Source organism: Colossoma macropomum, unplaced genomic scaffold (genome assembly GCF_904425465.1).
Source record: "Colossoma macropomum unplaced genomic scaffold, Colossoma_macropomum, whole genome shotgun sequence".
NCBI classification, from domain to species: domain Eukaryota; kingdom Metazoa; phylum Chordata; class Actinopteri; order Characiformes; family Serrasalmidae; genus Colossoma; species Colossoma macropomum.
The window spans coordinates 21,986,956-22,014,554 of record NW_023494805.1 but is presented as its reverse complement, the minus strand read 5'-3'; the positions used below and the strand labels follow the sequence as shown (position 1 = coordinate 22,014,554).

Genomic DNA, 27,599 nt, shown 5'->3' with positions numbered 1-27,599 from the left:
TATAACAGCTTTAAAATTCCAAAAGAAGCAGGTATGTCATGTGGAAAACAAATGGACACACAGTTGCCCCATTTGAGGGAATTCATATTCAAGTAGTCACATTAAACTGCATTTATGCAGAAAAGGGGATTGAAATCTTACAGCTTTAAAGTCAGGGTTGGAACATAATGTAAATGACACACATTAATCAACTGAATTTCACATGAAAACAATGATAAACTTTGCAGCTTTTATGTCATAGGTCTTGCCTCATTATCTCCTGCCAAAGATCAGGGAGAGGGGAAACGTTGCATTTCTGGAAAAGGTAACCATTTCATAAGCAGAAATAAAAGGATTAAACTTGCTATCATTTAAAAACAACACTTTAAAAAGGTAATTTTGCTCAATACAGTACTGCAGTGGATTGCGCTATTTGTTAAACCATTTGTATCATGCCACTGCAAGTGTAAACAGTGAGGACAGTGAGATAAAAGCTTGAAGGCCTGCAAGTTTCTCACCTGACAAATCTGCTGAGCAGCCCGGGCTTCTCTCTTACTGTAGGTTTAGAGTCAGACATCTCAGGACCTTCCTGCTCCACTGCTCCAAAGACAAGATCAATAGTAGGGCAATCAAATTTACTCAAATTCAGTTTTTTGATTCAAGTTTTCTTTCTTAATGAACTGGCAATGATTAGTTGGAAATCTGCCCCATGATAATGAATATGTTCTATTCTCATACTAGTCCCTCTAACAGCAAGAAACAAAGCTTGATAAACCCATTTGTAGTAGATTACCCAAAGGTTTTACGCAACAAGTGCAAATCATGATGAAGGTGAAGTAGCTAAAGTTCTCAGGGACAACATTATTTAACACTCAAATCCCTGTCAGTACAACTGGTTCAAGAATATGCAACTGGAATGTTCATGTAACCACAACTAATTGTCCCCATGAACACCATGCCCACAGTAAAGTGAGGTAGGAGCACCATGATATGAGGCTGCTTCTCTGCAAACGGTACTGGGGTATTACATGTCATCGAAGGAAACATGAATTCAGTGATGTACTGGGACATATTAGAGGAGAATTTATTCTCATCAGCTTAGAAAGAAGAGAAAGTGCTTAAATGGCTTTGCCCTCCAACAGAGGGACCCGTGTAACCTTGGAGAACCCAGGACAGTTTGGCAAGAGAAATGGGCCAAGTACTAATGCTCAGGCCTGTCAGAATTATTACATACTTGTCTAATTGCAATTATATAAGATGATCGCAATTGTTTAAGCTGACTGCAATTATTTCCCAGAATTAGATTTCATGATCATATTATGCTGCAACAAGCAGAATGTAAACTGGGTGTGTTGGGTTGAGGAAAATAAATAAAAATACAAATCCACTTCCAAAAAAGTTGGGATGCTGTGCAAAATGTAAATAAAAACAGAATGCAATGATGTGCAAATCATTTAACCCCTCTGTTATATTCAAATTTACTAACATCTTTATCCTTGGGGTCAATTTGACCCGAGCAATTTAAACCTCCAGAAAATCATTATAATCAAAATTGTTACCCAAGTTATGTGTAAGGTACTTTGTTTCTCTGCACAAAAATTATGTCAATTATTTGCTTAGAGATAAATAATAAATGGGGTCCAACTGACCCCAATGATAATAGAAGGGTTAAACTCTATATTTAATATATTTAATATAACACTATTGGATGGCTGCGACCTTTAGGCCCTCAGGCAGCACTGCAGGGGTTCAGGAACACTTACAGAAACCAGTGTCAGTAAACACTGATGTTGCTGCATCCACAAATGCAAAGAACAAACCATATATAAACAGGATGCAGAAGTACTGCCGCCTTCTCTGGGCCTGAGCCCATTTAAGATGGACTGAGGCGAGGTGGAAAAGTGTTCTGTGGTCTGATGAATCAAAAACTGAAATTCTTTTTGAAAATCATGGATGCCACGTCCTCTGGGCTAAAAAGGAGAAGAAATATCCGGTTTACCTGCACACAGTTCAAAAGCCAGCATCTGTGATGGTACTGATGAACTGTCGAGCAGCTGAAATCCTATATTAAGCAAGAATCAAAAAAACATTTCATTTTCAGAACTACAGCAGTTGGTCTCCTCAGTTCCCAAATGCTTACAGAGTGTTGTTAAAAGAAGAGGTGATGCAACACAGTGGTAAACATGCCCTCGTCCCATTCTTTTTGGAATGTGTTGCTTGTATCAAATTAAAAATGGGCATATATTTTTCAAAAACAACAAAAATTCTCAGTTTCAACATTTGATATGTTGTCTTTGTACTATTTTCAAGTAAATGTAAGGTTTAAATGATTTGCACATCATTGTATTCTGTGTTTACTTACATTTTGCACAGCATCCCAACGTTTTTGGATACAGGATTGTAAAAGAAAGCAGTAAATGCATTTATTGAGACAATCATGGAATTTCTAACGTGGTGCTCTAACATGTTTACAGGGTAGCATGAGTAATGTTTGTTAATGTTTAGTTCATGTTTTTAGCATGTATGCTGGCAGAATGAGTGTAGTTTAGCTTGACTCTACAAATGATTCTGTGTTAGATGCCAACATTTGTTTAAGTAAATATGTCCAGGAACAAAGATGGCAAATTATTACTACAGCTACTTTACACTTGTACTTTAACAGCTGAATACAATGAGAAAAAAGAATTGACTTAAATCGTAAATTGCAATTATTTATATGACAATGAATTATCAGCTAAAATTTCTTGATGATCATAGCCAAACCAATGTTATTAGTTTGTGGTGTCTGAATAATTTATTTTGGAACATTTTCATTTTTTTATATTTAGTTTTAAAGCACATCTTTATGCTAAAGAATACATACTTTTTTATTCATATGTATAGGTGAGAAAACGTTTACATTTCAAGCAGACACATACACTGGAAGTATAAAGTGTCTAACTACTTATTTCCTCTCACTGCGTATACATTTTGTGCTACACTGTGTTCTTATATTTTGTGTTACATATTTCTTATATATTTAAAAGGCTTTTTAAAAGCGGTCTAGTTTTCCTAGTACTTGCCAAGTATCTTTGTCTAATAAAGCAGGGCTGCCCAAAATGGGCCCTTTACGCCAAAGTTGCAAGGACATTTAATTTGGCCTACCAGTTGCCTAGCCCCCTACCACCTCAGGCAATGGGAGAACACATTTTTACACAACTTCTTATTAATTATTATTTTTCTTTCAAAAATCACCTTTAGTAACATACAGTGTACTGTCATAAATAAGCAATGGCCCATGACACCATATAATTATCGTTAACTGCAATGCAGATGTATCACATATGTAGCTTTTACGAGCTAACAGAGTATAACAGGCATCCATACACAGACAAGAGAATATTTAGAAACCCAAAAATATACTTCTTCTGAATTTAAAGGCAAGTCAGTGCATCATATGTAAGGAAACCACTGGAAGAAAAACATAAAGAAAAACAATTTACGAACTAGCTGTTTTTTTTTTTTGGCCCTCGGCCCACCATAAACATCACACTTCGGCCCCCCATGACAAAAGGTTTGGGCACCACTACAATAAAGAATTTTGCATTTTTCGAAAGTTCTATCAATTTTTGTTGTTTGACCTACAAAACTCTGATAACTCAATGTACTGTCAGAATAATCTGTCCCACTTTATTTGCACAGTCCCTTATAGATTATCTAGAGATTATTAACAAACTATCTGATGAAACTAAGTTGATTCTCAATGGTGTTATGGTTAGGATTAAGATTAGGTTTTTGGTGGAGGTTAAGATCAGGGTTGTGAGTGTTAGATTTAGAGTTAGGTAAACCTAAGGTGAATTTAATAGACATTTAGTTAAAGGCAAGTTAAGGGCAAAGTAAGTATCTACACGGCAAAAAAACATCTACACTCGGGACTATCCAAATATAACGTTACCTAATAATCTACTAATATAACTCATAGTGACAGCCCTAGTCACAGCAGAAATGACTGCAGAAAACAAGGCAAAAGAATTAAAGTGATATTTATGGTGAGTACGTGACTCATCCTCAATTGCTGGGTTCTTGGCACTTGGAACAGGCTGGGAAGGCACCTCTGAATCAGCATGTAACTGTGAAAGAAAGAGAGTGTGAGTGTGCGATTGTGTGTGACAGAGAGAGACATAGAGAAAACAACAGAGATGATGGATGTATTGGCTCTTAAATCTATCACTATTTAAATAAAACCAAAATGCGGCTGCTCTTTTATTTTTATCCGTTTCTATAATTAACATAATGGAGCTAGTTATGCCACCTGAGTGGGCTAATGTGTCAGATTGTTTGCCCTACAGGGGGCAATAAAGAATGTTTAAGCACCCAGACAGATAAGGTTTGTGTATGAATGATAGACAGAACACCACACACACACCTCATTGCCACAAACCATCCCTTCTGCACCATCAGCCAGGTAAGGGGACTCTCTAGGAGAGAAAGAGGGAAACAGAGAAATCTATTTGTTCTCTTTTAGTTGACACATTCAATTCTTGTACCCATTTCCAGCACATTTAACATGAAAACACAAAGTCTGTTTGAGGCATGTCTGTGAGCTCATCAGCCTAAGGCCACACAAATCACCTGAATAAGACTGTCTATTTTAGTGCTGGCAGGAAGGTGGATTGTATAAACTGTATTACTGAGGTCTTCACCAGAACAAGCCTAAGGCTAAGCTTCCCTCAGTGCTTCTAGAGAAGTCCACGTTTTCAGATCAGCACTCTTAGAAGGTTCCAAAAAGCGTTCTTTGGAGCGTTGCAATAGAAGAGCCACTTTTGTCTGCCTAAAAAACCTTTCAATGCATGCTTACTTAAAGAACCATTTTCATAAAAAAGACTACAAATTAGATTTTGAATAAGATTCACAAGGCTCGTGTGAAGTGTCTTTTTTTATAATGTTTAATGAGTCTCTACATAATGTAAAGGGTCTACACCAATGAATGATTGTTCCTAGAACCCTACGTCCAAGCAAAGAACCATTCTGTGTAACATTTATTTAGAGATGTCTACGCAATATGACAATGTATATGAACAAAAAGATAATATTTAATTGTTATGGAGCTAAATTACATCATCATGACCTCATCACCTTTTTTGAGTATATTGTGGATATCATCAGTACTTCTGGAACAACTGCATGCTTCATTAGAAAGAGAGCCCAATTAGTCCTGATTAAATGGATTTTGTGCAATTCAGTATATGAAATTGTTTTTCATAGGCTTGAATATGACACTGCTATTTTGCAAGGGCTTTCAAATCTGTTTACAAACAAAAATGAAATATCGTGGCATGTATCATATGTTGTGAAAATGTCTTCAGATATTGGTTTGTTTTATTTTAGCCAAATCACCCACCCCTAGTCTATACTAGCTAAAGATTTTCCCTAGAACTGCACATTTAAGCAAAGGCCCTTTGAGCTTCCTTTATTTTAAGAGTGAAGGTGACATGTGGGTTTTCCCTTGCCCCACCGCAAAACAGATATAAATGCAAATTAGCTGCATTTGTCAAAACTGTCTTTGCTCATTTGTGATGGGAGGTTTTCATAAGAACAAAATGATTATGTTCAGTTTGCTGGCTGAGTGATGGTTTGATTGAGATGGCGCCCCGTGTTCAGCCTCCTCCGCTGGACTATTTCATAACTACAGCCTCACATTTGATCACTGCAGCAAATGTGACAGATTAGACTAGTGACAAAGCAAATGCTCATACAAACATCACCTCGAGCTCTATCTGCCTACTGTCTTCCCACACTGAAGTCTGTTTTCTTAACATCAAGGGATTAAGGTTAGAGTTATGTTTAGAGTTATTGTTACGCTTGATTGTATTTTCAGCATTATCAGTGTCTTTTCATAAGAAAGATTCTCTCTCAGGAATATTAAAAGTGCTGAAATATTTCTGTCACTATGACATGCTACACAGACATGACAGAGATCCACAGTAAATCAGCATTACGTCACAAAGAACTTACTTCCAGATGCATAATGCCGGTATTGCTTTATTATTGAGTTATTTAACCGAGATACTGAAAAAACAGAAAGCTTTCAGTGATCTTAAAATGAAATATCAACATATTAAATTTGTGTACCTGTAAATAGTCGCAATATGACAAACTAGATTCTCCTAATGTTGTTGTTATTGATATTGGTAAGCCTCTGTGCTACTAAAGCTGTTTCTAGTTGGCCATTAATTTTATTTTTTAAACTATTAAACTGTGTATTATTACTCAGTGATTAATCTTAAATAAATATTCCAGCATTCTTCAGCCTAATCTCTATCTACTACATCTGTAAAATCATTTTGACACCAAAGCAACAACTCATTGGCTTTTGTTAGAGGTCTGTTTTGAGCCACTTGAGTTTTCTAAATACATTGTTAGAAATAAAGGTTCTGTGCAGGTACATTTTTCATTCGTCAGGGTACAAACAATGTAAATGTTCCTTCAAAGGTTCAACAGTGGTTTTAAGGTCCAATTGTACACCTTACATAGGTTTTTCATGCTGAAAAGTATATATTTGTACCTTTTCATAACCTAATGGTTTAAAACAGAACAAGAAGAGACAGGGTGTGTGGAGACAATACAATTTAGAAAATATAATTTCAATGGATTATAGTCCAATTATGTTCCCTGACTAAAGGTACTGAAATGTACCCTTGAGGTAGCACCCCAGTGACAGTTTCATACCTTTATTTTTGAGAGTGTACAGGGAAACTCGGCAAAATTATTGTCTGTGCTAACAGACAGTATGATGAAGATATGGAAGACAGGTTAGGTTACATAAAGATTAATAACTGAATAAGAAGTGAGTTAATATGCAATAATATGTAAGTTATGTAGTTATAAGAAAGAAGGATATAAGTTTCTGCCGAGTTAAAAATCACTTTGCCTCACTGCATTTAATACTATTTATAGCAGCTCTATATGCTCTTAAAATCTGGAAACAGGAAAAGCAGAAAAAGTGGGAGCAAAAAGAGGAAAAGCGAAAAAAAAAAAAAAACAGGATAAATTAAAATCTAAGTCATTGTATACATCTGAAACACAACAAGATTTTACCTTTATTAACCAATGTTTTGATTCAGTGTGTTGTGTTTGTATTTACCTCTACTTAAAATGAGCTGTTTTCACCGCTGATCAGCTGCAAGTTAGCCAACCTCTATGTTTACAAACATTCTGATTTGGTCTATTGTTTGAGAACAAACCACAACTGTTTCAAACAATTCATACAAACTTTTACCAAGAGACCAATTAGTGGTGTTATGCATGTCCTCTTTGTAAAGTACACTGTAAAAAGTGGCTCATCAGATCTACCTAAAAAATTAATTCATGTGGTAAGAAGAAATTAAACTAGTTTATGTAACTTAAAAAACTACACTGATTGAAAGAATGGTTCATTGAAAGTATTTATTTAGGTTGAATAAAACTAGTTAATTTACTTGTTACCACATGAAGTATTTTTTGTAGGTAGATCTGACCAGCCACTTTTACAGTGTAAGTTACAGAGAAATATAGCCAATGAGCTGTCAATTCAACCGCTTTTTCATAAGATTAAAACATTAAAACATTAAAACATTTCAGGGGGATCTTTCAGTAACTGACCCTATAAAATGTAAAATCACATTTCTGTGTGGCCAGTGAAAGATGGAGAAACTGTATGAGCCCTCGGAAAACAGCAGAAAGTATGTGATGGAGAAAACAGTATGAGAGGAATGACATTAAAATTAGAGTCACATTCACATTTTCAACACCTACTGGAAATACACAGGATGGTGTGCTTCTGCCATGTTGTGATAGTTGGCCTGGCTCAGAGCACCCTCTTGTGACTGTTCTGTTGTCCTGTGCTTGGGTTCACTTGGTGGACTGTCCAGTATAGACTCTCTATCCTGTATAAAAGAAAAATAGTCATTTAATGCAAGTACAAAAAATTTCTGACAAAACGTGCATTAGAAGAACAAAAACATTCAGAAGTTTTACACATGTAAAAACATTGCAAATCTTAATTGTTACAGTAACACTGGACCAATTTCACAACTGAGATTAAAGCTCAGATTTGTCAGTATTTTAACGCAGGCCTGTATTTTACCATGACTCACCAATGCACTTTAATATGTTACAAGGTGCATTGCAGTCGCAATAAGTAGCAATATTATCATACTAGTATTTCAACCCTATTTCATGGTTGTTGCATTTGTAAATAATTTATAAATAAGTCTGCAAATGGATATTACAGGTCAGTGATCCCGAGTTGTCTTTATTCAGTTCTCTCTCTATGATGCAAAACTGTCATCATACTGTGAAGTTAACCTCTATAAATTGCACAGAGGAAAAGTGAGTCATCGTGTATTATCTCTCTGACAGTTAGATGGACTATACTGAGGTTGTGCAGATGATGCAACTGCTTGGGTGTAAGGGTTTGTTTACAAATGTGTAATTGGTTCCTTAGCTCTCAGGAACACATGCTGCTTAAAAGCTGAGAGGAGGCTGGACCAACAGTAAAAGTTCCTTATGTCTTCAGCGTAAGATGCATGCTAGGCGATGAAAGGTACTCACTGGAGGGACCCATACATTTGTGTGATTCACTGGAAGACAAGAACAGATGCAAAACGTAATTAACACCCATCACTGCACTATTTAAGCATATGCAAGCTACTGAGGGTTGCTCACCTGTGTGCTGAGGGACTGGCTCATTTGTCTCCACATAAAGTGTGATGAGGAAAGGGTAAGCCAAAAGCTTCATGTCTCCCTTCTTGAACCTCAACTCCGACACGCGCTCCCACCTATTCTTATCTGTAATCGAAGCATTGTAGAGAGCAACAAAGTCTGAGCAACAGTTATTTTTTACAAGACCCTAAATGGTTTCGCATCCCCTTTCAGCTGACCTCCTTCTCCCCTGTACTGCTGCCTAATGTCTTCTAAAACTGGGCTGTAGTGGTCCCTACTTTTAAACTGTCCACTTTTTAGGAGCAGCTCTTTCAGCACCACAGCACTTAAATTGTGAAACACTCTTCCTCAATCTCTTTGATTTGGCTCCTTCCTTCCAACATTAAAGTCATTCATTCTAATACCTTCACTCTTTGTCCCTCTCCTAATGTTACCACCCCCTTCCATTATTGTTGTTCACGGTCTATGATAAAGTAAACTTACTTTTATTCCTCAGTTTCCTCGTTTCTCATCATTTATCCCCTCTTCTCCTTAGTATGTTACTAAATCTCTTGTTTTCTTGTGTTCCTTTGCACTTATGTCATACTAGTGTCTTTGTTTCTATGTCTGCTGTTATATTTTTCACACGTCTGTCTTATCTTTGAAACATTTTTGTACATTGATATTGACCTGTGTCCTTGAGAATGAGAAGGTGCTATTTAAATTAAACTTGTTATTAATATCATTCCCAGTATAGGGGTAAGAGTAACGACGCTAAACATATCTTTAAAAAAACATACAAGGGAAGATGTTGAAATGCTGGGTGGAAAATGGCTGAAGATTGTCCAGGTTCATAAGCACAGCTCGTACAGCATTCTGTAAGACAATGGAGGAGAGTTTAATTTACAGCTATTACAGTGCATTAAACTCTGTTTGTTTAATCTCTCTGTTACCTCCAGCTCTTCACTGACAAACTCACTATCCAACATCTCTTCTTCACAACTATGAAAAAACAAAAAGAAGTGTGTTAACTGAACTATTAACTTAGATTTTAACTAAAACAATCAAACTAAAAGGATAATGCTGGTTTTATGGACAAAGTCCTAAGGCATTGTGCTGGACTACAAAGAATTTTCAGTACATAATTCACATGATGGTGTACACAGTCTCCATCTGTATGGACCAAAGCCAGTAAAATATGTAAATATCTAGGAAGCAGTACATGCTGTCCCATGATGCAGTATTACTCTCTTACAGATATACTGTTATCTACATTTCCCAAATGCATCACTTTGATGATTAATATTAACAAAGCAGCAAATCTTGCCTGATTTTGCTTCCACTCCTTATCTTAAACTTGTAAATCCGCTGGCCAACCTGAAAGAACCTGGTTTCAGGCACAGGGAATGAAAAAGCCTGAACTGGCATACTTCACCTCAAGGCAATGACCTGCTGTGCAGAAAGAGACCGAAACTAATGATAGTGTACATTTTAGCTGGTCCAGTAGCCAAAATTGTCTCAGATAGCTTATGTGTCCTAGATATGAAAATGTCTTCACATATCTAAGAGACATTACTGTCTTAGTCAGTCACAGTCCTGTCTTAGCTAACAGCTAACAAAGTCCATTACTGGAATGTAGCAGTCACTGTTCAGAGGTAACCATGGAGACACAGGAAGACATTTGTGTCGTGTTTGAAAATTACATAAATAATATAAAATTTAAAGCTTATTTATAGTTAGTTAAAGCTTAGAATTTGTAGCTACCATTAAACGTCAAGCACCTGAATTTCAGTGTTGAATTTTAGGTATCAATGACCAGATAACTGTTACAGAAGTAAACCTACCAATCACCGCCTCAACTACTGGACTTCCCGCCTCTCGTTTCTTTCCCCCACCTGATTGGTCTATCTTTCAACCAATCAGCTGCAGATCTGCTGCAGTCTCTATGGTGACGAGCACCATTGTTCCACCCACATCATCACATGACTAAGGTAGGACTACACATGACTGTCCGCGGGAAGCTGAGCTGGAGTTTTTATATAACGTCATTTATTGTACAATTTAATTAAATTATACGAAAAGCACAGTTATACGAAGGACGTACTTGCAGGACGCACCCGCAATCGTATAAAATTAGTAAAATCGTAAAAGATAAAACGATTTAGTTATTTTGCACGGCCTGTAGGTTGAATTAGCATGTGGCTGTTCTGAAAATGTTATTCTTGAAATAAACAACAAGCTCTTCATGAGGTGACCTTTGTGTATTAGAGCAGGAAGGACGCTACAACACGCTGGGTAGTGGGTATTGGTACTCCAGGACCAGGACTGAGAAGATATGCTCCAAAATAACTAAAGTAGCTACAGTAGCCATGTTCTAATTCAACCTACAGAGCGTTCAAAATAACTAACGTTCAAGTTACTCCTATGGCTGTCGTCCGTAGACTGTATGTACGGTCTGTGCTGTCATTTAATGATCAGTTGCATCGTCAGTTGTTTTGGGAGCAGGGGGAGTCTAAAATGTGCGTGGCAGTGGTGCTAGTGGTTCTCTAGGGCTCCTGTAGGCAGCACAGAGCAAAAGAAAGTCATCGAGTCATCAGGACTAGGATTGAGAAGCAATGTTTTGGAGCAGCTAATATTTTAGAGGCTGTGTACGGCAAGCTGTTTTTTCAGTCCACAGTTTCTTCATGAGACTAATGCAAATTTAATCTTTACGTGTAAAAATTTAATTTGTGGCAGTTTGGTTTCTACTAGTTAGAAATCGGTTAAAACATGTAATAATACGAATTTCATCATGCCAGAATCTAGTTTTTACTTGTGGAAATTGTCATGTTAAAATTTAATTCATACTAGTAAAATTTGCTCTTTCTATTAGATAAATTGGGAAAAGCTATGAATTTGTAGTGAGAACTGAAATTGTACATGCTAAAATCTAAATCCAGTTTTTCTTTATTTGATCTAATAATTTCAGATATTAAAATTGTGGAGTAAAGGATAAAATGGTTTTCCATAGCATAGCTTTAAAAACTTTATTCCACTGATTTCATAACAATTCTTTTGCAGTGCAGTAGATGCATTTTTTGTCTATTTTTCTGTAACCTTGTGTTTCTCAAAACTAAATTCTGGCATCATTCTGTGCTCAGGTGCCTCAGTTCCCAATGACGGACCACAGTTCCTCTGTCCTGCTCAACACCGGGGCTCATATGCCACTGTTAGGCTTGGGCACATATCGTCTGCAAGGTCCTGAGGACACCTACCAGGCTGTGGATGCTGCCTTAACAGCAGGTTACCGAGCCTTTGATACAGCAGCAGTCTACCGCAATGAAGCAGACCTTGGCCAGGCCCTTCGCACCTTGTTGCCCAAACATGGGCTTTCCCGAGCAGATGTGTTCATAACCAGCAAACTGAGTCCAAAAGACCAGGGTGCAAAAGCCAGAGATGGCTGTCTGAGGAGCCTGGAGCAGCTGGGGCTGGACTATATTGACCTATATCTTATTCACTGGCCTGGTACGCAGGGTGTAGCTGTGGGGGATAAGCGAAACCCTAAGAACCGTTCTCAGAGCTGGGCATCCTTGGAGGACTTCCACATGGAGGGAAAGTTCAAGGCCATTGGAGTCTCAAATTACACCGTGAAGCACATGCAGGAGCTCCTGAAGGCGTGCAGAGTTGTTCCGGCTGTTCTCCAGGTGGAGTTCCACCCGAGGCTGGCTCAGATGGAGCTTAGGGCTTTGTGTGAAGAGAGTGAGGTTTGTTTCCAAGCGTACTCCTCGCTGGGCACCGGGGTACTCCTCACTGACCCTGTTGTTCAGGAGGTGGCAGAAAGATGTGGGAGGACTCCAGCTCAGGTGCTTTTGAGGTGGGCTTTGCAACAGAATGTGCCTGTGCTGCCAAAATCTTCCAAGCCTGACCGGGTGCAGGACAATGGCCGTCTGTTTGACTTTGAGCTCAGTGACGGCGACATGGCAAGGCTTTCTGCTCTGGACTGTGGGGAAAAGTTCTGCTGGGACCCCTCACTGGTGGTTTAGAACATCCCCTGGCTGTTCTTCAGTGCCAAAACCCTAGATGAAACCCCTGATATGTGACTTGCAGATGTTGCTTTATCAAAAAATATTTTTTGATTATTTTCTATGTTTATGAGAGATTAAAATGATCTGCCTTGGTGGTGAAAAAGAAAAGAATTTTGAAGAGGATATTTTTAATAATTTAGGATGTTTTTTTCTAATATTTAAGTTTACTTTAAGATTTTAAGAAGTGGTAAAGGGAGATCAATGCAGTGAAAGGTAATCTATAGAGTAAAGATGAAACATGTAGAACTAGTTTCTCAGACCCATATTAAGACAAATCCTAGATTAAATAAGTACCCAATGGTGAATAACCATTGGCTCTGCAATTTAGTTTAAAACTAGGCTGAACTCATGTCATGTCATGTTTCCCAGACATGAGTCTGGGAATGTTCATGATCTCAGTTGTCATATGCCTCAATGTTTGTATTAAAGATCACATATGCCAATATGAATGTGAAAAAAAATCTTTTTTTCAAATTCAGTACCTATAAACAAATTTCTGGGTGCTTGTTGGTGTGAAAGCTGATTTACTTGAAAAACCAGCTGAAAGAAAAGCAGGCACTTTCATTTGTTTAGATACTAGTTTTTTTTATTTTTACAACGTAGTGGTAATGAAAATTATGAAATAGTCATAATAATAATAATAATCTTAGAATGTTAAGCAGTAAAAGGCATTTGATATTTACATTTTCAAGTAACACCAGTGATGATAGTAAGGCTCTTTTTTCCACTATGAAATTTTTGTTTTAGCAACTACTGTGGTTTACCTTGGAGCCCTTATGCTCTCATGTCACAGAAAGAGCTCTTTTATAGCTCAAAGATAGTGGAAAAGATTAAACAAGCACAAAAATTGTCCAAAGTCCTTATTATCAACCCTGTATACAACCTAGAAATAAGGTACAATTATAAAGTCACACTGTTTTTACAAAGCAGTCTCAAAAAAATCAATATTTTAAAAAAGTTCATATACAACACCTGTTTCTTTTATCTTCAGGAATCTTCACATTGATGTTCATTTGTTAAAAATAACTAATCTCATAACCTGTACATAAGGCTATATCCATTAAAAAAGGTAATAGCACTTGAAAGTGCTAGTTTTGATTCTATTAGGCCTTATCTAAAACATTTCTTAACAGTACTGCCTTGAAAATGGCAGTGAATGACACTGTCTAAATGCTCCTAACTGATCATTCTTACAAACTGATTTGCATAGTTTTTCCACAGTTCCAGAAGAGAGACCCTGGAAGGATCATCATCTATTCTCTCAGACACAGCAAATGCTGTTCATAGGAAGACAGCTTCTGAATTGTTTGATTGGTCAGGGGTTCTAATATCCATTTACTTAAGGCAAAGGTTTTAAACTAGCCAGTCAAGACAGAACATCAGTCCTTCACATCTGTCCACTGGCTCTCAGTCCATTTTCTCTTTTCCTGTACACACACTTCTACAAAAACAGTGCCATCTTTCACTCCCGTAATCCGTTGTTCGTTCACTCTGCAGGACGGGTGTCTGGTGCTGTTAGACTGCTGCTGGCCTCAGAGTCTGACTCTTTGTGGCTCCAGAGAAAGGCAAACCAGCTGGGGGAAGTGTGCATCTGACGGGCTGTACCTGCACTCCTCACTCTCTTCATCTGATAAATAATGATTTTAAAGATGAGATAAGAGTATCATTAGTTAAAGGAATATATCAACCAAACACTGCTTACTAACACATACTGCTAATGCAGCTATCAATGAATGTAAGGTAGCTTTAGTATAGTTTGCTTTCATTAACTAGCAGCATTAGCTTTTTCAACTGAACAAGTCATTTCCTTTAAGGATGAATGGATAAACAACCTGTGCATCTGTAGTTTCTCTACTTACTTTTACTTACTTTTCTGACCAATATTGCAACTGTTATTTAAACTGAGATTATTTTATGTTTGGCCTATTTTATGGTTTATGTTTTGGCCAAGACCATCAGCACATCCATTTTTTCTCAATTGAGGCTTGAACGCTGAATGTAGTGCACCAGACTGCCAGTTAGTTGTGGCTGTGTTGTTGTGTACACCTCACATCGGTGTTTGGTTGCTTCTGATTGGTCTGACTCGTCTACAGGTAGTTCAAGAGCTCTGTGTTAGAGGGTTCCCCACTTAAATTCCCTGCTTAAAACTTAAGACAACATTGTTGATTATGTAGACTATGGTTAAAATTGCAAATCTTTCAAATTTCATTGGATATAAAAACAATTAATCCATGTTATTGTGTATCAAGAGAGGACACCAGTGCTCTGCATTTATGATTCTTCAAAACTGGAAAATGTTTGATTCTCACAGCTGCCCTGATAAATCAGGACATTTCTCTGTTCTTGTGTTCCAGCTAGCAATTCTCACCCCTTTGTCCAGCAAGGTGTCGAACTCGTCACTCATCTTCCTCAGCTGTCTGCCATATTTCTTTGCTGCCCACAGAGCAGGGGGGGCCGAGCGGCAGCGACGGCGGAAAGAGTCTCCATCTGCAGCTCCATCTCCATGTCTCCCAGCCCCGGACTCCTGAAGGGCATCCTCATTCATAGAGTGATTCCTCTGCCTTGACTCTATTACAACCAAAAAAAAAAGTTTTATATTTTGTTTATTATGTCTCACTCATAGCTCACTGTAACATCAAGTGCAGATTGCAACCTTTTAATTGCTACCACATTTATGTCTGTAAGCACGAGAGGAAAATTTGATAAAAAAAAAAAGCTTCCATTACGCTTACAGAAACTTTGCATTTTTGCTGTTATTTGCTGTAATTTGTTATGTAACAGATCATGTAACAAATTACATAATTGCACATAATTACAATATGAATCATATGTATACCAATAATAATTCTAGATTTTTCTAAAGGCTAATATGTTGTTTATGTTGATACTCTCCATTTGTAATTTTCTGAATATAAGGAAAAAAAGTTTCCTAAGTCACTGAAGGTAGACAAATTGTTTGTACAGTACCTATCCACATAGGTGAGTCATTATTTACAAAAATAGATCATTTGTTTTTCACTGGGGGCCGTACCGCTTTGTATGTGTGTGCAGCCTGGATACAGAGTAGATGACGGCCTGCACACTTCCCACGAGCCCTAGCCTAGACACTGACTCACCTCTGAATCTCTCTGGAGCAAGGGAGTGCTGCCCAGACTGCGGCAGCTCAGCTCTCTTACTGGCTTCTGGCTGGTCTGCGTCTCCTAGCTCTTCAGAAGCGTCTGAGTCGTCCGATAACGTGAACATATGAGCCATTGTGAAACCTAGAAAAATAAGCCAGCGTTTCAACACTAGTGACAGTATCCTTAGTAATCCTGACCAAAACCTTTAATAGACTCTTTGCTTGACATATTCATCCTCCTCGCAAATTTGTGTGTCAATGCATGTAATAATGTTATATTTACAAGCCTAGTTAATATGTTTAATGCTAGATTAGGTAATGGCTGAACCACTGAACATGATGATAGGTATTATATGAGTAAACAGGAAATGAACAGCATATACAAGGGGGTGCATATACATGTACTCTCGCTGTCGGAACAAAACATTATATCTCCACAAACTTTACAGGAGAACTGGAATGGAAGTTAATGGAACAAGTATTTTTACACCAATTCTAATGCGCAATTCTTCACAACATTTGAACATGCTGGCTTTTCTTGCAAAAATGAAAAATGGAGATACAAGGTTTTGTTACAACAGCAACATTATTTAACTGAACAGTCATGAAACCAGTCTTATGTGTACTGTTTATTGTCAGGCAGTGCAATCGTAGTATAGTGCTCTCACAATCGGTTGAGAATGATTCTTTAAGCTGCAGGGCAAGACAAACGTTTATTTAGGTTAAAATTAAAAAGTCACCTCTACACTTACAACCAGGTGGTCAAGCCAAATACTTCAGTTCACAGATGCAGCGTTGAGGCTTTTTCATTCAGCGTTAGTTCTTTTCTGTCATCCATTAATCACTCATAATGATGAAATCGTTCATAAATTAGTGTTCTTGTTGTGAGCTGCCATGGTTTGAGGAGCAATGATCTGCAGAAATGATCTATAGCTCTCTGTCAACCATTCAGCTCTTTCTGCATAGTAACGTACACTCGACCTATAAGGAACCATTTACAGATTCATGAAACAGACATAGTAGTAGCAATCACAAAGGCACCCAGCTTTTGGATACAAACACCTCACAGACATCTAAGTTAATGTGTGCTGGTTGCTGTTCGTGTTCGTTGTGGTGCGCAAACCTGAAACAGAGCCAAATCACTCAGTGAATCTGAGTCGGTTTCACCCTGTAGCAGTTCATCAGCGTGTATATTTTATTGAGGACATTAACCACACTGACCTGTAAACACCACTCTACCGCTAATCAAACATCGGAATAAAGACTAGCTAGCTATCTGACATTAGCAACTTCCGCTTAAACAACCGCCTAAATGGCTCAGTTTCAGTTTTCACGATTTAAAAGGTAAAGTAATGATGCTGCAACGCATGCAGGCAGGAATAGTTAAACTAACTTGAGCAGCTAAAGGCAGTAATCTAATAGGTCTATACAGAATCTGAGCCGGCGACCTGTCTCACTGGACTGAACCGCCGAGCAGCTAATTATAAACAAAGCTAGTTTAAAGTTACCTAACAAGCTAACTAGCTAGCTCGCTTAGCCTCGTTAGCGGAGTTACTTTTAGTTCTCGGTCTCGCTGACTTGAAGTTATTTTTATCTTTATATTGCAATTTACCGTCAGCTTGCATCGGTTTTAAGAGTGAGTGGACTTCAGAGGCGGATTCGGCCAAGTATCATGTCCCTTACCGAATCTGGACGACTGACAGTTCGGAGCAGAGCCACAGATCGCCTCTTTCGACACTCTACACTTTCTGTGTGTGTGTTTGGGTTTCTGTGGCTTCTCCACCAATCACAGTGTCTGAGTAGTCAGACCTTTAAAGGAGAACTCCAGCGATGTGTTAAAATTCGGCATAATTAAACATTTAATATGATGTGAACAAAGTCATTCAGCGTGTGTTGTGAAATGTGCCGTTCCAGAGAAACTTAACGAGTGAGAACTGTTCACAGTGGTGGCGAGAGGAACCAGACGTCCAAAACATTTATTACCGCCCGGACCTGCTACGTCACACTCATTACACGAAATGGAGTACATTTCCTGATTCCTGAGACATTGTTTTATGATAGTCTGAGATAAGGTTTTGCCCTAAAACGCATTTTTAAATATCTCCATGACAGAGATACACATGCAGGGTGTTGTAAGATAAAATAGTCCTAAAGAAAACTTTTTGGTTGGATTTAGCACTATTTTACCATTAATAACATTACATATGAAAACTCAGAAAACACTGTAATGTGCACGTTAGCACATCAGCTTTGGATAACACAAAAATATATATTTTCTATATTTGCATTGTAGACATAGAGGCCCCTGGCTTCTATCACCAAAACTGTAAGGAAAGCCGATTCTGTAATTTTCTCTATTTCACATCAAACCACTACATTACAATGTAAAAGTTATCAGAATCCATAGCTGAAGATTTCTTGTTTTTCTCTGTGTTTGCTGAAAGTAATGACTGTTGTGGATTAATGATGCACAATTAATGGTTCTGCACAGTTAAATGGCTAAGATTCAGAGTCATTCAGAGTGGTTTGATGTGAAATACTCTGTTCTAGAGAAACTTACAGAGTCAGATTTGTTGACAATGGTGGTGATAGGAACTAAATGTCCACCTCTAAAAGCTCCATCACAGAAAGTTATTATATAAAATGGTTATGAATACACTGCCTGCTGTCTGAGACGTTGTTTTACGGTAGTTCTGTGATAAAGTTTTGGCATAAAACGTATTTTTAATCAATTTATTTTAATCTATTGATGGTGGAGGGATACATGAGGCACATGTGTTCCAAGGCAAAATAGTCCCTAAAGAAACCTTTTTTTTTCTGATTTCCCACTATAGTACTATCCTCAACATTACATATTAAAACTCTGAAGACATCAGTAGGCTCACTGGTGGTTTTGGATAGTAAGTAAAATGGCTATATTTGTGTTGTAGACATCGCCATCACCACCACTGTATCACTCTATCACCACCACTGTAAAGAAATCTGAGTCAGCAAGTTTCTCTACAAATGAATCATTTCACATGAAACCACTCTAAATGGGTTTGTTTACATTTCATTCACTGAGTAATGTTGACATTTTGAAAAATCAGCAGAATTCTCCTTTAAAGCAGACATGACAGCGTATGTCTGAGAAATCTTTAAGCTTCTAATAAGCGAGTTTAAATAAGCTGCTCTAAAATCACAGGTACATTAGGTTTATTGGCAATTATCAGACAGTTATATTGTTACAAGAGAGAATATGAGTAGGCCTATTACTCAAATGTGCTTGTGTCTGGTTTGCTGTTCAATATGAATTCTTTTTAAACGACATCAAAAAATCGAGGCAACATCAGCTGATCCTTAAAAAATAAATTTACATGTACAAATCAAGCAGAAGGAGCTTGATCACAGAAAAGGTATTCTAATTAAGGGACTGCTGCACAAACCTGAAGGATTTATTAAGATTAACATCTAAAGACTGTTGTACTGCACAACTGAATAACCAGGTACCAAACATTTTCACTTTGGTTAGAATTATCTGCAAATAGCCATTTTAAATCTTAGAAATCAGGAAAGGTAAAACATGTGCTTTTTAATAATATCCAACATTCAAAATTATGTTGACAATTATTAGAATTAAATGTTATAATATAATAAATCATTTCAATAATTTATAATACAGATTAAAAAAAATCGTTCTCAATCGTTTTGGAGGTTTTCAAGCACTAGATGTCAGTAAAGCGTATCAGAAAAAAACATACTGAGCATGGCTGCTTGTAACTTGAGTTTTCTTACTAAGCTTCAGTTCAGTAGACTACTATAGGGTGACCTCATCTGTTTGTAATAATAATAAAAAAATCATATATTTTGTATGAAATAAGCACACAGTATGCAAACATTAACTGAAAAATAACTCCAATTTGTTGTGAAATACACACACATTAACTGAAAAACACAGACTGTTGTGTGACCTGGGGTTTCGCAAAGCAGGATTTCTCAGTTTAGCCAGATAACTTAGGCCCAAAGTCAAGCCTGTCCAATAGAAAAAGAGCTGAGGGACATTCTTATTGGACAGTCCTCATCTTTGGGCTTTTTTTTTTTTTTTAAAGTTTTGTGAAATAGCCCCTAGTCTGTTTGAAAAAAACAAACAAACAAAAAACCCCAAAAACAAACAAAAAGCATACAAAACGGATTTAAACTTGGTATGAAATATACAAGCATTACTTAATTGTTAATATGCCATGTTACCGTTAATGTATATATTTTTTGTTCATTAATAAACCACAGACAACAAACTATGTTATGGTTCATGTTCTATAATGAAAGCACTACTAATGGAAATGTAAATATTCAGACATTTACTATTTAACCACATACAATACTGAGTAGTATATCAAAACAGTTCGTCGTCATTAGTGGTGCATTTATTATCACAGTGTGTAGTTCGGTGTTTTTTCCTCTGTTTTTCAGAGTTATGATAAATTCGTACGACTTAATCCCGGAAGCAGAACTCTCCCTCAGCTCGCTCGCTCTCTCTCTGTGTGTGTGTGTGTGTGTGTGTGTGTGTGTGTGTGTGTGTGTGTGTGTGTGTGTGTGTGTGTGTGTGTGTGTGTGTGTGTGTGTGTTTTTCTCAGGTGACGCAGCTGAGCGCCGTTAGTGAAGATGGCGAGTGCAGAGACCGCAGCGGAGCACGAGCGTATCCTGCGGGAGATTGAGAGCACAGACACTAACTGTATCGGTCCCACACTCCGGTAAGTGGTCGGTAAACGGCTCGGACGTTGTGTGTGCTCAGCTGGAGGATTTACCGAGTGAAGAGAAGGAGTCCTCCGCTGTCTCTCCCTCTCCTCTCCTCTCAGCAACTCTTAGGAGAGACTTCCAAACAGTCTCCCCTAACTTGTCATCCAGCTAGCGTGCTAAGTAGTTAGCTAGTTAGCTATCTTAGCATTTGACTTAACCCAGGGAGACAGACACTCCGCTTTTAGTGTTTATATCACACGCCTTTGCTAGTCGGTCTGCAGAACCACCACAGAATTAGGATTAAATTAACATTTAACATGACACTTTTATCTCTCAGCCAGAGACACTGATGAGTTTGTTCTTTGTAAAGACTATCGCTGCCGGAACAAATGTTCAGCAAGCGTTTGGTTTCCCAACTTCCCAACTATCGCTGCCTTACCGTTGTTAGCGAAGTTAGCTAATGTTTCGGGATGCGCCATGCAATTAGTTGGCTTTTTTGCACTTATTTGGCTGAGCAGCCTATGTTCGTATCAGTGTATTACCACGCATGCATTATGTTCTCCCAGCAACATAACCGGCTCTAGTGAGTCTTCAGTGATTTGTTCTTCCTTTCTTTACTAGCTGTTTGCCTGACTCGTCTTTACGGTCCACTCCTGTGACAACACGGCCACCGATGTAAAACGGGAACTGCTCTGTCTGTCTGTCTGTAAGGCAAAGCACATTTGAACGCCTAATATTTTGGATGGCAACTTTTTTGGCTGACCTTGGAAAGCACTGCTCTGTTACTTGGTAGCTGAATGTACATCTTAACGTCGTGCAAAGGCAGGGGTTGCAGACTGAAGCCTGGGAAGGTCTGCTATGTTGCGTTCTCCATCTAATTTAAATGAACACTATGACTAATGCAGCTCGGTCATTCTGTGTCTGCTAGGTGCAGGTTGAAATGTCCATCTTGTGTAGATTAGTGCTGGGCCATATATGTACGGTGTTACTGTGACTAACACAGTGAGCGATTTGATAGATAATTAACTTTATATGGGACATAATGGCCATAAAATAGTGGTGTCTTAAGTGGTTTGTTTAGTTTTTTGAGTTCATTTTTTATAATTGCATCATAATATCTAGGACCTGATGGTTAACTATGATTTGTCATTGGATGGGTGTTTCAGATTGTTTTGAATAAACAGTGTAAAATACTAAATAAATAGTAAGTTTCCTTTCAGGAAATGTGGTTTCTGTCTGTTTAACAATTGTTTTATTTCCTTTAGTGTATTTTTTTGGGGGAAAACAAAACAGTCCAGTCAAAACAAGCTGTGTCAGGTTTGTAATCATTATGGCGTACCAGCACTTGAGAAGCATATGTTCATCTGCTTCATTAATGCAAAGTTAAATATTATCTGATATCTATACTATTCTAAAATTCACATTATTTTACATTTATATACATGTATATCAGTACTGCTCAGCACTAGTATAGATCTGCACTTATATACAATACTCCATACCTTTGTTAAATATTCAGTTTACAGGTCTGTAACTGTATGTGTCTTTTTCTCTTTATCTAGCAGCTGTCTAGGTTGGCATGGTATGAATGTTTTCACCTGGTTACACCAACTTTTGTTGCCGAGCAACTTATGGTTCTTTGATGTGTAAGTGAATGGTACAAACAATGGCACAATGTAATATTCATACACTGGTGGGAAGCCGTCGCTAATTTTAGTTTAAGGGAGTGTGTTGAGAGGGCTGGTAGCTGCATGGCTGTGTGTGTGTGTGTGTGTGTGTGTGTGTGTGTGTGTGTGTGTGTGTGTGTGTGTGTGTGGTGCACACTGATAAAGGCCTCATATTCTCACTTGCTGATGTGGAGCGGCTCATGTGCAGTGAGGTGATAGTCGAGTTGCGTCCCTCTGCTATGTGTTTGTAGCACGAAGTCTTGACATTTGTGCTCACTGTATCAGTATTGAAGCTGACGATCCCAAATCATTGGATCACATTATTAAACTTCATAGAATAAGAGTAATTGTCTTATAAGAGTCTTTCCTATTCATTTTCTGATAAGATGGGCATAGTCTGTGTTTATGCTTAAAGTAATGAGTTGTTCACATTACCTTCACACATCAGATCACATTTGTACTGCCTAGGGTTGAACAAAAATATCTAATTGCAGTTTATTTGATCAATATTGTTATTGTGTTTTAAAGACAATCAGCACATTAATTTTTTTAGACTTGAGGCCTGAATGCCTAATGTAGTGTGCCAGGCTGCCAGCATACAAGCTCTGTGTTAAGTTAAATTTCCCCAATGTTGAATAATAGGATATAATTAAAATTTCAGCCCTTGCGATATGATACCTGCAGTCTTTTAAATTGCAAGTTCGGTATATATTAACAGTTAATCGTTCAGCCCCAGTATTGCCCAAGAGTGACCAAAAAAGCATGATCCATTTTCTTGTTCTGTCTTTTGGAGAGGTTGCTTGGATTGACTGCTTTAGCCCCTCCCTCTTGATTCTGTAATGTCTGTCTTTTTGTCCCTTGTTCTCTATTTGTTCTGTATTTCTTTTATTTTTAGACTCTTCTGTGCTTTCTAAAGGGAGGGACCTGCACGCCTCTTTGTACAAGCCTAAGTTTGAGCGGTGCTAAGCTATATACAGCTAAGCTAGCTGTGGATGAACATGTGTCGGCTCTCAGCTGTTGTCTGCTGAGATTAGCAGGTTTTGCTGCTGTTCTCGTTTACAGGTTCAGTCTCTGAGTGATGTTCTTGGGAGGTCTCACACTGGTAGTACAGGGGACATTGCAGAACTAGGGGGTGTTTCCTAAGGCAGGATTTCTTAGTCAGATAATCTAAGCCTGAAATGAGGCCTGACTAACAAGTCAAGGGGTGGGCTGTTCACCAGTCCATGTTCTGACTACAAACACATTCTTACACAACAAATGTTGTGAGGTTGGACAAGCTTTACAAAACACTGGCAAAAAAATTCCATTTAACCTGATGACAATTCAAATTCTTGTAAAAATATTTACATTTAGCGTGTTTTGTCAACTGCAAATGATATTTATTTTGTATGCGTGCACAGTTGGGCCACTAACCTGCTCAATGCAAGTATGCACATGCAAATGACACAAGCCCAGCCAACACAGTACAAGCGCATTGTTGTTCTGTACAAACCCATTATGTGTTTGTTACCTTGGACATTAAAACACACAGGGGGTGATAGAGGACAAATCAGAGCACAGGAACGGGATCTGCTGTTATTCCAACAGCTGCAACAACTAGGCTGAACATATGGCTGTTTAATTTCCCTGTTAGTATGAAGAGACAGTGATCTATCATATATGTTTGTATGAGCACATTAGTAACCAGTGTAGTTTTTACAAGAATCAGTGTGTGTGTATATATATATATATATATATATATATATATATATATATATATATATATATATATATATATATATATATATATATATTAATATATTTTCTGAGTGTTAGCAAGGTGGAAAATTTCAGTTTTGAAAAATTTTTAGTTTTGATTAGCACTGTTTTACAAGCTATGTATCACAGCGTTTTAAATCTAAACTCAATGCTATACAGTCACTTTATAAATAAAAATAAATCACTAGAATTTCTGACTAGAACGGGATAAATGGGATAAATTTTTGCCAACGCGTTGTAAAACTTGCCCAGCCTTGCAACAGTTGCTATGAAAGAACGCATCTGGGGGCGAAGCGTGGAAGGGTCAATTCTCACTTTAGTCTTAAGTTATCCATTTTTACTCAGAAACCCTGCTTTATGAAATACCTTGCAGCTTTTGTTATAAACCTCAGTCTGCGTGTCTTTACATGCTGCTTGTTATGCTGATTGTAGCTGTTGTAAGACTTTGCCCATGTTTATCACAGTTTTGTGTTAGCAGCATTGCTGTACATCAGGATGTTGTTTGTCATGTGTTTGTTTATGGTCCCAGTGTACAATGCAGTCAGTGATGCAGCACAACATTTCAGCTTATTTGATGCCATGTTTGTCCCATGAAGTTCGCCATTGTTCCCTCCTAGTACGTAATGTCTCCTGCTTTGTTTTTCTCTTTTCCTTAAACACTTTGGGCCACAGAGTCTTAGACACTAAAATACGCACACTCACACTCTCACTTAACGCCCTAATGCAATTCTGCAGTAAGTGACAGGAGCTGACTCAAAGTATCTGTGTGTTTTTCTATATTCAGTTGCTTCTGTTGAAGAGGCCTGAAAAGGTTGAAGGCAGATGTGTGTATGGGAGAGAGCTTTAAAACAGAGCTGGTGCTCTGTAGCTGGCGTTGGTGAGTCAGCTCTCCCAGTCTGCTCTTCCAGTCTGTCCTTTCTCCTTTCTCACTTTCCAGTATGTTCACATAGACTCATCCTGGACTGTTTTTCTTTACCCCATTTTAGTGAGTTGTTGTCTGGAGAAGGGCTGGCACTGTTGATTATGTTAAAAATATTTAAAAGATTATTTTGATGACAAATTGTGTAATCAGAGTTTTGGGAAATGCCAAACAATAAATTTGGTGTTTTGTTTATGCTTTTCAATTAACACATTAATGCTGATTATATTTCAAAGGTTATAATATCAATGTTTAGAAAGAGAAGGGATGCATCAATATTGTTTTTTCAGACTGAATACAAATACATATTGTTTAGTACTCTATTTTGACTCAGATACCATACTTAAAATTTAGTAATTGTTAGTGTAAATGAGTGTTATATACCTTAACATTTGAATCGTTAAAATCTGGCTAATTTTAAGTAACATGCATTTGCTAGCTGTGTTACATTAATTAAACGTGAATCTTGGATTGGGGAGCGCAGTGGTGGAGAAGAGTGGGTTTTGTTCCACGTCAGAAAAGCACTTCTGTACAGCTGTTAGTAAGTACGTTTTGTAGTTTTTTTTTTTTCCTCTTGGTCCTCATTTGTGTCTATCAACAATAGTCTCTGTAATACAATAAAGGCAGGAATCACATCTGAGGCTGATGCATCCTAGGAGCTCACGTTTGGGGTTTTACATTTTCTTCATAGTTTTGTTTGGCTGGTTGAGCTGTAGTTAAATGTCCTCTAAAACCAGACATACACTGTGTGATTTTTGGAAATCTTGTTTTTCGGTGACTTGCACTGTAACTACGTTTGAATAGACCATCGTGTACGGACAAAGCATACAATTTATATGCTCACAGGATACGAGTACAAGTAAGTGAGCACAGTATCCGTTCAACAATGGTATCGATGCATCTCTAGTTGTTATTCAGTGTTATATTATCTAATATGAGATTTCTGTTTCATGAAGTCAGTTAAAAAGAACGCGGTCTGAGCTTCAGTGGAACGAGTTTGTGCTCAAACTGTTTTAAAGTGCAGGAAAGCGAAGGGAATAAACAGCGTTTTTAATCACTCTTTCTCATTTTCATTATGATTCAAATAATTTGAAAGTTGTTTTTTGACATTTTGTATACCTATTTAATCTTTTGACCAAATTTTTGACCAAAAGTTGGTGCATCTTTAATGCAGAGCCTTTCATCCCACTGTTTTCTGTAAGAGTGACCCCTCGAAGAAATTTAAAATGTGGATTATCATTTTTATATGATGTACTCAAATTAATTATGAAATCAGCACTTGGTATCTTATCTATTTTTATTGTTGCGCAAATGAGGTCTAACCTATGTGTTAGCAAAGCGGAGTGTCTTGGAGAGTGTGTGCATGTCACAGCTTGTGATAGCATTCCTGCTGCTTAAGCTTTTAGCAGAAGACACACTGACATGGAGATGCTTTTATCTGTTGATGTTGCTTGTTTATTTGGCTATGATTTTGGTTAAATATACTTATGAATACAATGACTGTATTTGGTTTGGTTAAGTCTATATAGGCTGCCAGTGCTTTCTCATTGGGCTACATACATCATTTAAGTAAACACTGTGCATTAATAGGATTTGAGTCAACATACCACTCCCTAACAGCACAGCATTTCCCTACTCTCTAGAAGCTTCTCTCAGACTGTGTGTCTGCATGGGGAGGCTGTGGAGTAAGTCCCAGAAGAGGTCTGATTGATTTGTGTGTGTGTGTGTGTGTGTGTGAGTGAGTGAGAGAGAGAGAGTGAGTGTGAGAGAGAGAGTCAGAGAGAGTTTGTAATATGCTGTAGCTCTAAGCCAGTGGTCACCGACCCTCCTCCTGGAGATCTACATTGACCAAATGAAAAAACTGCAAACCTGAAAGTCAATCTTTTATGGTCACACATTTAGATGAGTTTTTGCTGCATAGTGGTTTATATTTTTGTAATGACTTTCTAGTTTAACTACTAGTTTTTCCAATAAAGTATTTTCAAAATACTCACTTAATCAAGAAGCTGATCCGTTAGTTATTCAATTACTAATACAATAGATAATGAGAGCCCTTCTCCTTCTTCATTTTCTTTGACTTAATTGTCATCCTCTTCTTCATAGTTGTCTTCTTCTTTGAAACACTGTAGTTGTCGTCTTCTGAGCTATCAGCGTTTTTAATGACTGAGGTTATTGGTCGAAGATGGTTTGATGGTACATTGATTTCAGCCCCTGTGACAGGATGCCCTTGTTGCAGTGGGTTTTGTGCCCCTTGTTGTATCTGCCCAGTGTGTTTGTAGTGTGATCAACCGTTTCAAACAAAGGGGGGGGGCAAAGGGAAAGGGGGGGACACCAAAGCTGGAACGCTTTGTTCCATCAGTGGGAAGGAGTATGTGCAAGTGTTGGAAGCGGTGGAAACTGCTCCGGATAGGGAAGTGCCACTTTACCTCTGGTGTGTATGGCCAAAGAATTTAGGACAAGAAGTTTAAAACACTTAGCAAGATCCCTATGAGAGCACCATCTTCAAGAACAGTGGAGGGAGAAGAGAAACTGGAACTAGAAGGGTGGGAGGAGAACTTTTGATAATTCAGCATTTCTAGTTATTTATGTCGATTGTTTTGGAAGCGATGAAAGAATTGTGGAAGACCTGTTTAATTAAAAAAAGGTAAAAAAAACAAAGATGGGGGAGATTATAGATCTTTATTTATTAAAAATTATAGGGCTGCATGATATGGACA

The 27,599-nt window shown here is 37.8% G+C and overlaps 4 protein-coding genes across 6 annotated transcripts in view; 2 read left to right on the top strand and 2 right to left on the bottom strand.

Annotated features, from left to right (window-relative positions):
* Positions 1-357: 357 nt before the first annotated feature.
* On the bottom strand, positions 358-10,495 carry LOC118826491 (membrane-anchored junction protein). Its single transcript, XM_036597477.1, has 10 exons — positions 10,485-10,495; positions 9,968-10,092; positions 9,594-9,642; positions 9,441-9,516; positions 8,665-8,787; positions 8,551-8,579; positions 7,753-7,883; positions 4,385-4,436; positions 4,016-4,088; positions 358-576 (listed from the first exon to the last, which is right to left on the bottom strand). Exons 2-10 carry the CDS (start codon positions 10,066-10,068, stop codon positions 494-496), a joined length of 717 nt encoding a protein of 238 aa, XP_036453370.1. The 5' UTR covers positions 10,069-10,092; positions 10,485-10,495; the 3' UTR covers positions 358-493.
* A 905-nt stretch (positions 10,496-11,400) lies between these two features.
* Positions 11,401-13,149, top strand: zgc:101765 (uncharacterized protein LOC450036 homolog). Its single transcript, XM_036597714.1, has one exon. It carries the CDS (start codon positions 11,796-11,798, stop codon positions 12,660-12,662), a length of 867 nt encoding a protein of 288 aa, XP_036453607.1. The 5' UTR covers positions 11,401-11,795; the 3' UTR covers positions 12,663-13,149.
* A 129-nt stretch (positions 13,150-13,278) lies between these two features.
* Positions 13,279-17,633, bottom strand: badb (BCL2 associated agonist of cell death b). 3 transcript variants are annotated; one of them, XM_036597586.1, is made up of 4 exons: positions 17,435-17,562; positions 15,821-15,964; positions 15,073-15,272; positions 13,279-14,331 (listed from the first exon to the last, which is right to left on the bottom strand). In XM_036597586.1, the coding sequence occupies exons 1-4, from the start codon at positions 17,445-17,447 to the stop codon at positions 14,191-14,193; spliced, it is 498 nt and encodes a 165-aa protein (XP_036453479.1). In that variant the 5' UTR covers positions 17,448-17,562; the 3' UTR covers positions 13,279-14,190. The 3 variants fall into 3 exon arrangements, with proteins under 3 accessions (XP_036453479.1, XP_036453478.1, XP_036453480.1); XM_036597585.1 differs by having other exon boundaries at positions 17,417-17,517; XM_036597587.1 differs by having other exon boundaries at positions 13,282-14,331; positions 17,506-17,633.
* Positions 17,634-20,376: 2,743 nt separating this feature from the next.
* The window catches only part of LOC118826180 (exocyst complex component 6B-like), a gene marked incomplete at its 3' end in the record, with an annotated part of 44,116 nt that continues 36,893 nt past the window's right edge, over positions 20,377-27,599 (top strand). Inside the window, 1 exon segment of the mRNA XM_036597071.1 lies at positions 20,377-20,552. Coding sequence (XP_036452964.1) covers positions 20,464-20,552 — 89 coding nt within the window.

Excerpts from the sequence above, each read along its gene's own strand:
- LOC118826491 (XM_036597477.1), bottom strand. The coding sequence starts at position 10,068 with ATGCCAGTTCAGGCTTTTTCATTCCCTGTGCCTGAAACCAGGTTCTTT. Across the intron at positions 8,788-9,440 it reads GCATTTCAACATCTTCCCTT|ATAAGAATAGGTGGGAGCGC; the intron begins GTATGTTTTTTT and ends CTTCGATTACAG. Across the intron at positions 8,580-8,664 it reads GCCAGTCCCTCAGCACACAG|TGAATCACACAAATGTATGG; the intron begins GTGAGCAACCCT and ends CTTGTCTTCCAG.
- zgc:101765 (XM_036597714.1), top strand. The coding sequence starts at position 11,796 with ATGACGGACCACAGTTCCTCTGTCCTGCTCAACACCGGGGCTCATATG.
- badb (XM_036597585.1), bottom strand. The coding sequence starts at position 17,447 with ATGCAAGCTGACGGTAAATTGCAATATAAAG. Across the intron at positions 15,965-17,416 it reads CGGTAAATTGCAATATAAAG|GTTTCACAATGGCTCATATG; the intron begins ATAAAAATAACT and ends TTATTTTTCTAG. Across the intron at positions 14,332-15,072 it reads ACACCTTGCTGGACAAAGGG|ATGAAGAGAGTGAGGAGTGC; the intron begins GTGAGAATTGCT and ends ATTATTTATCAG.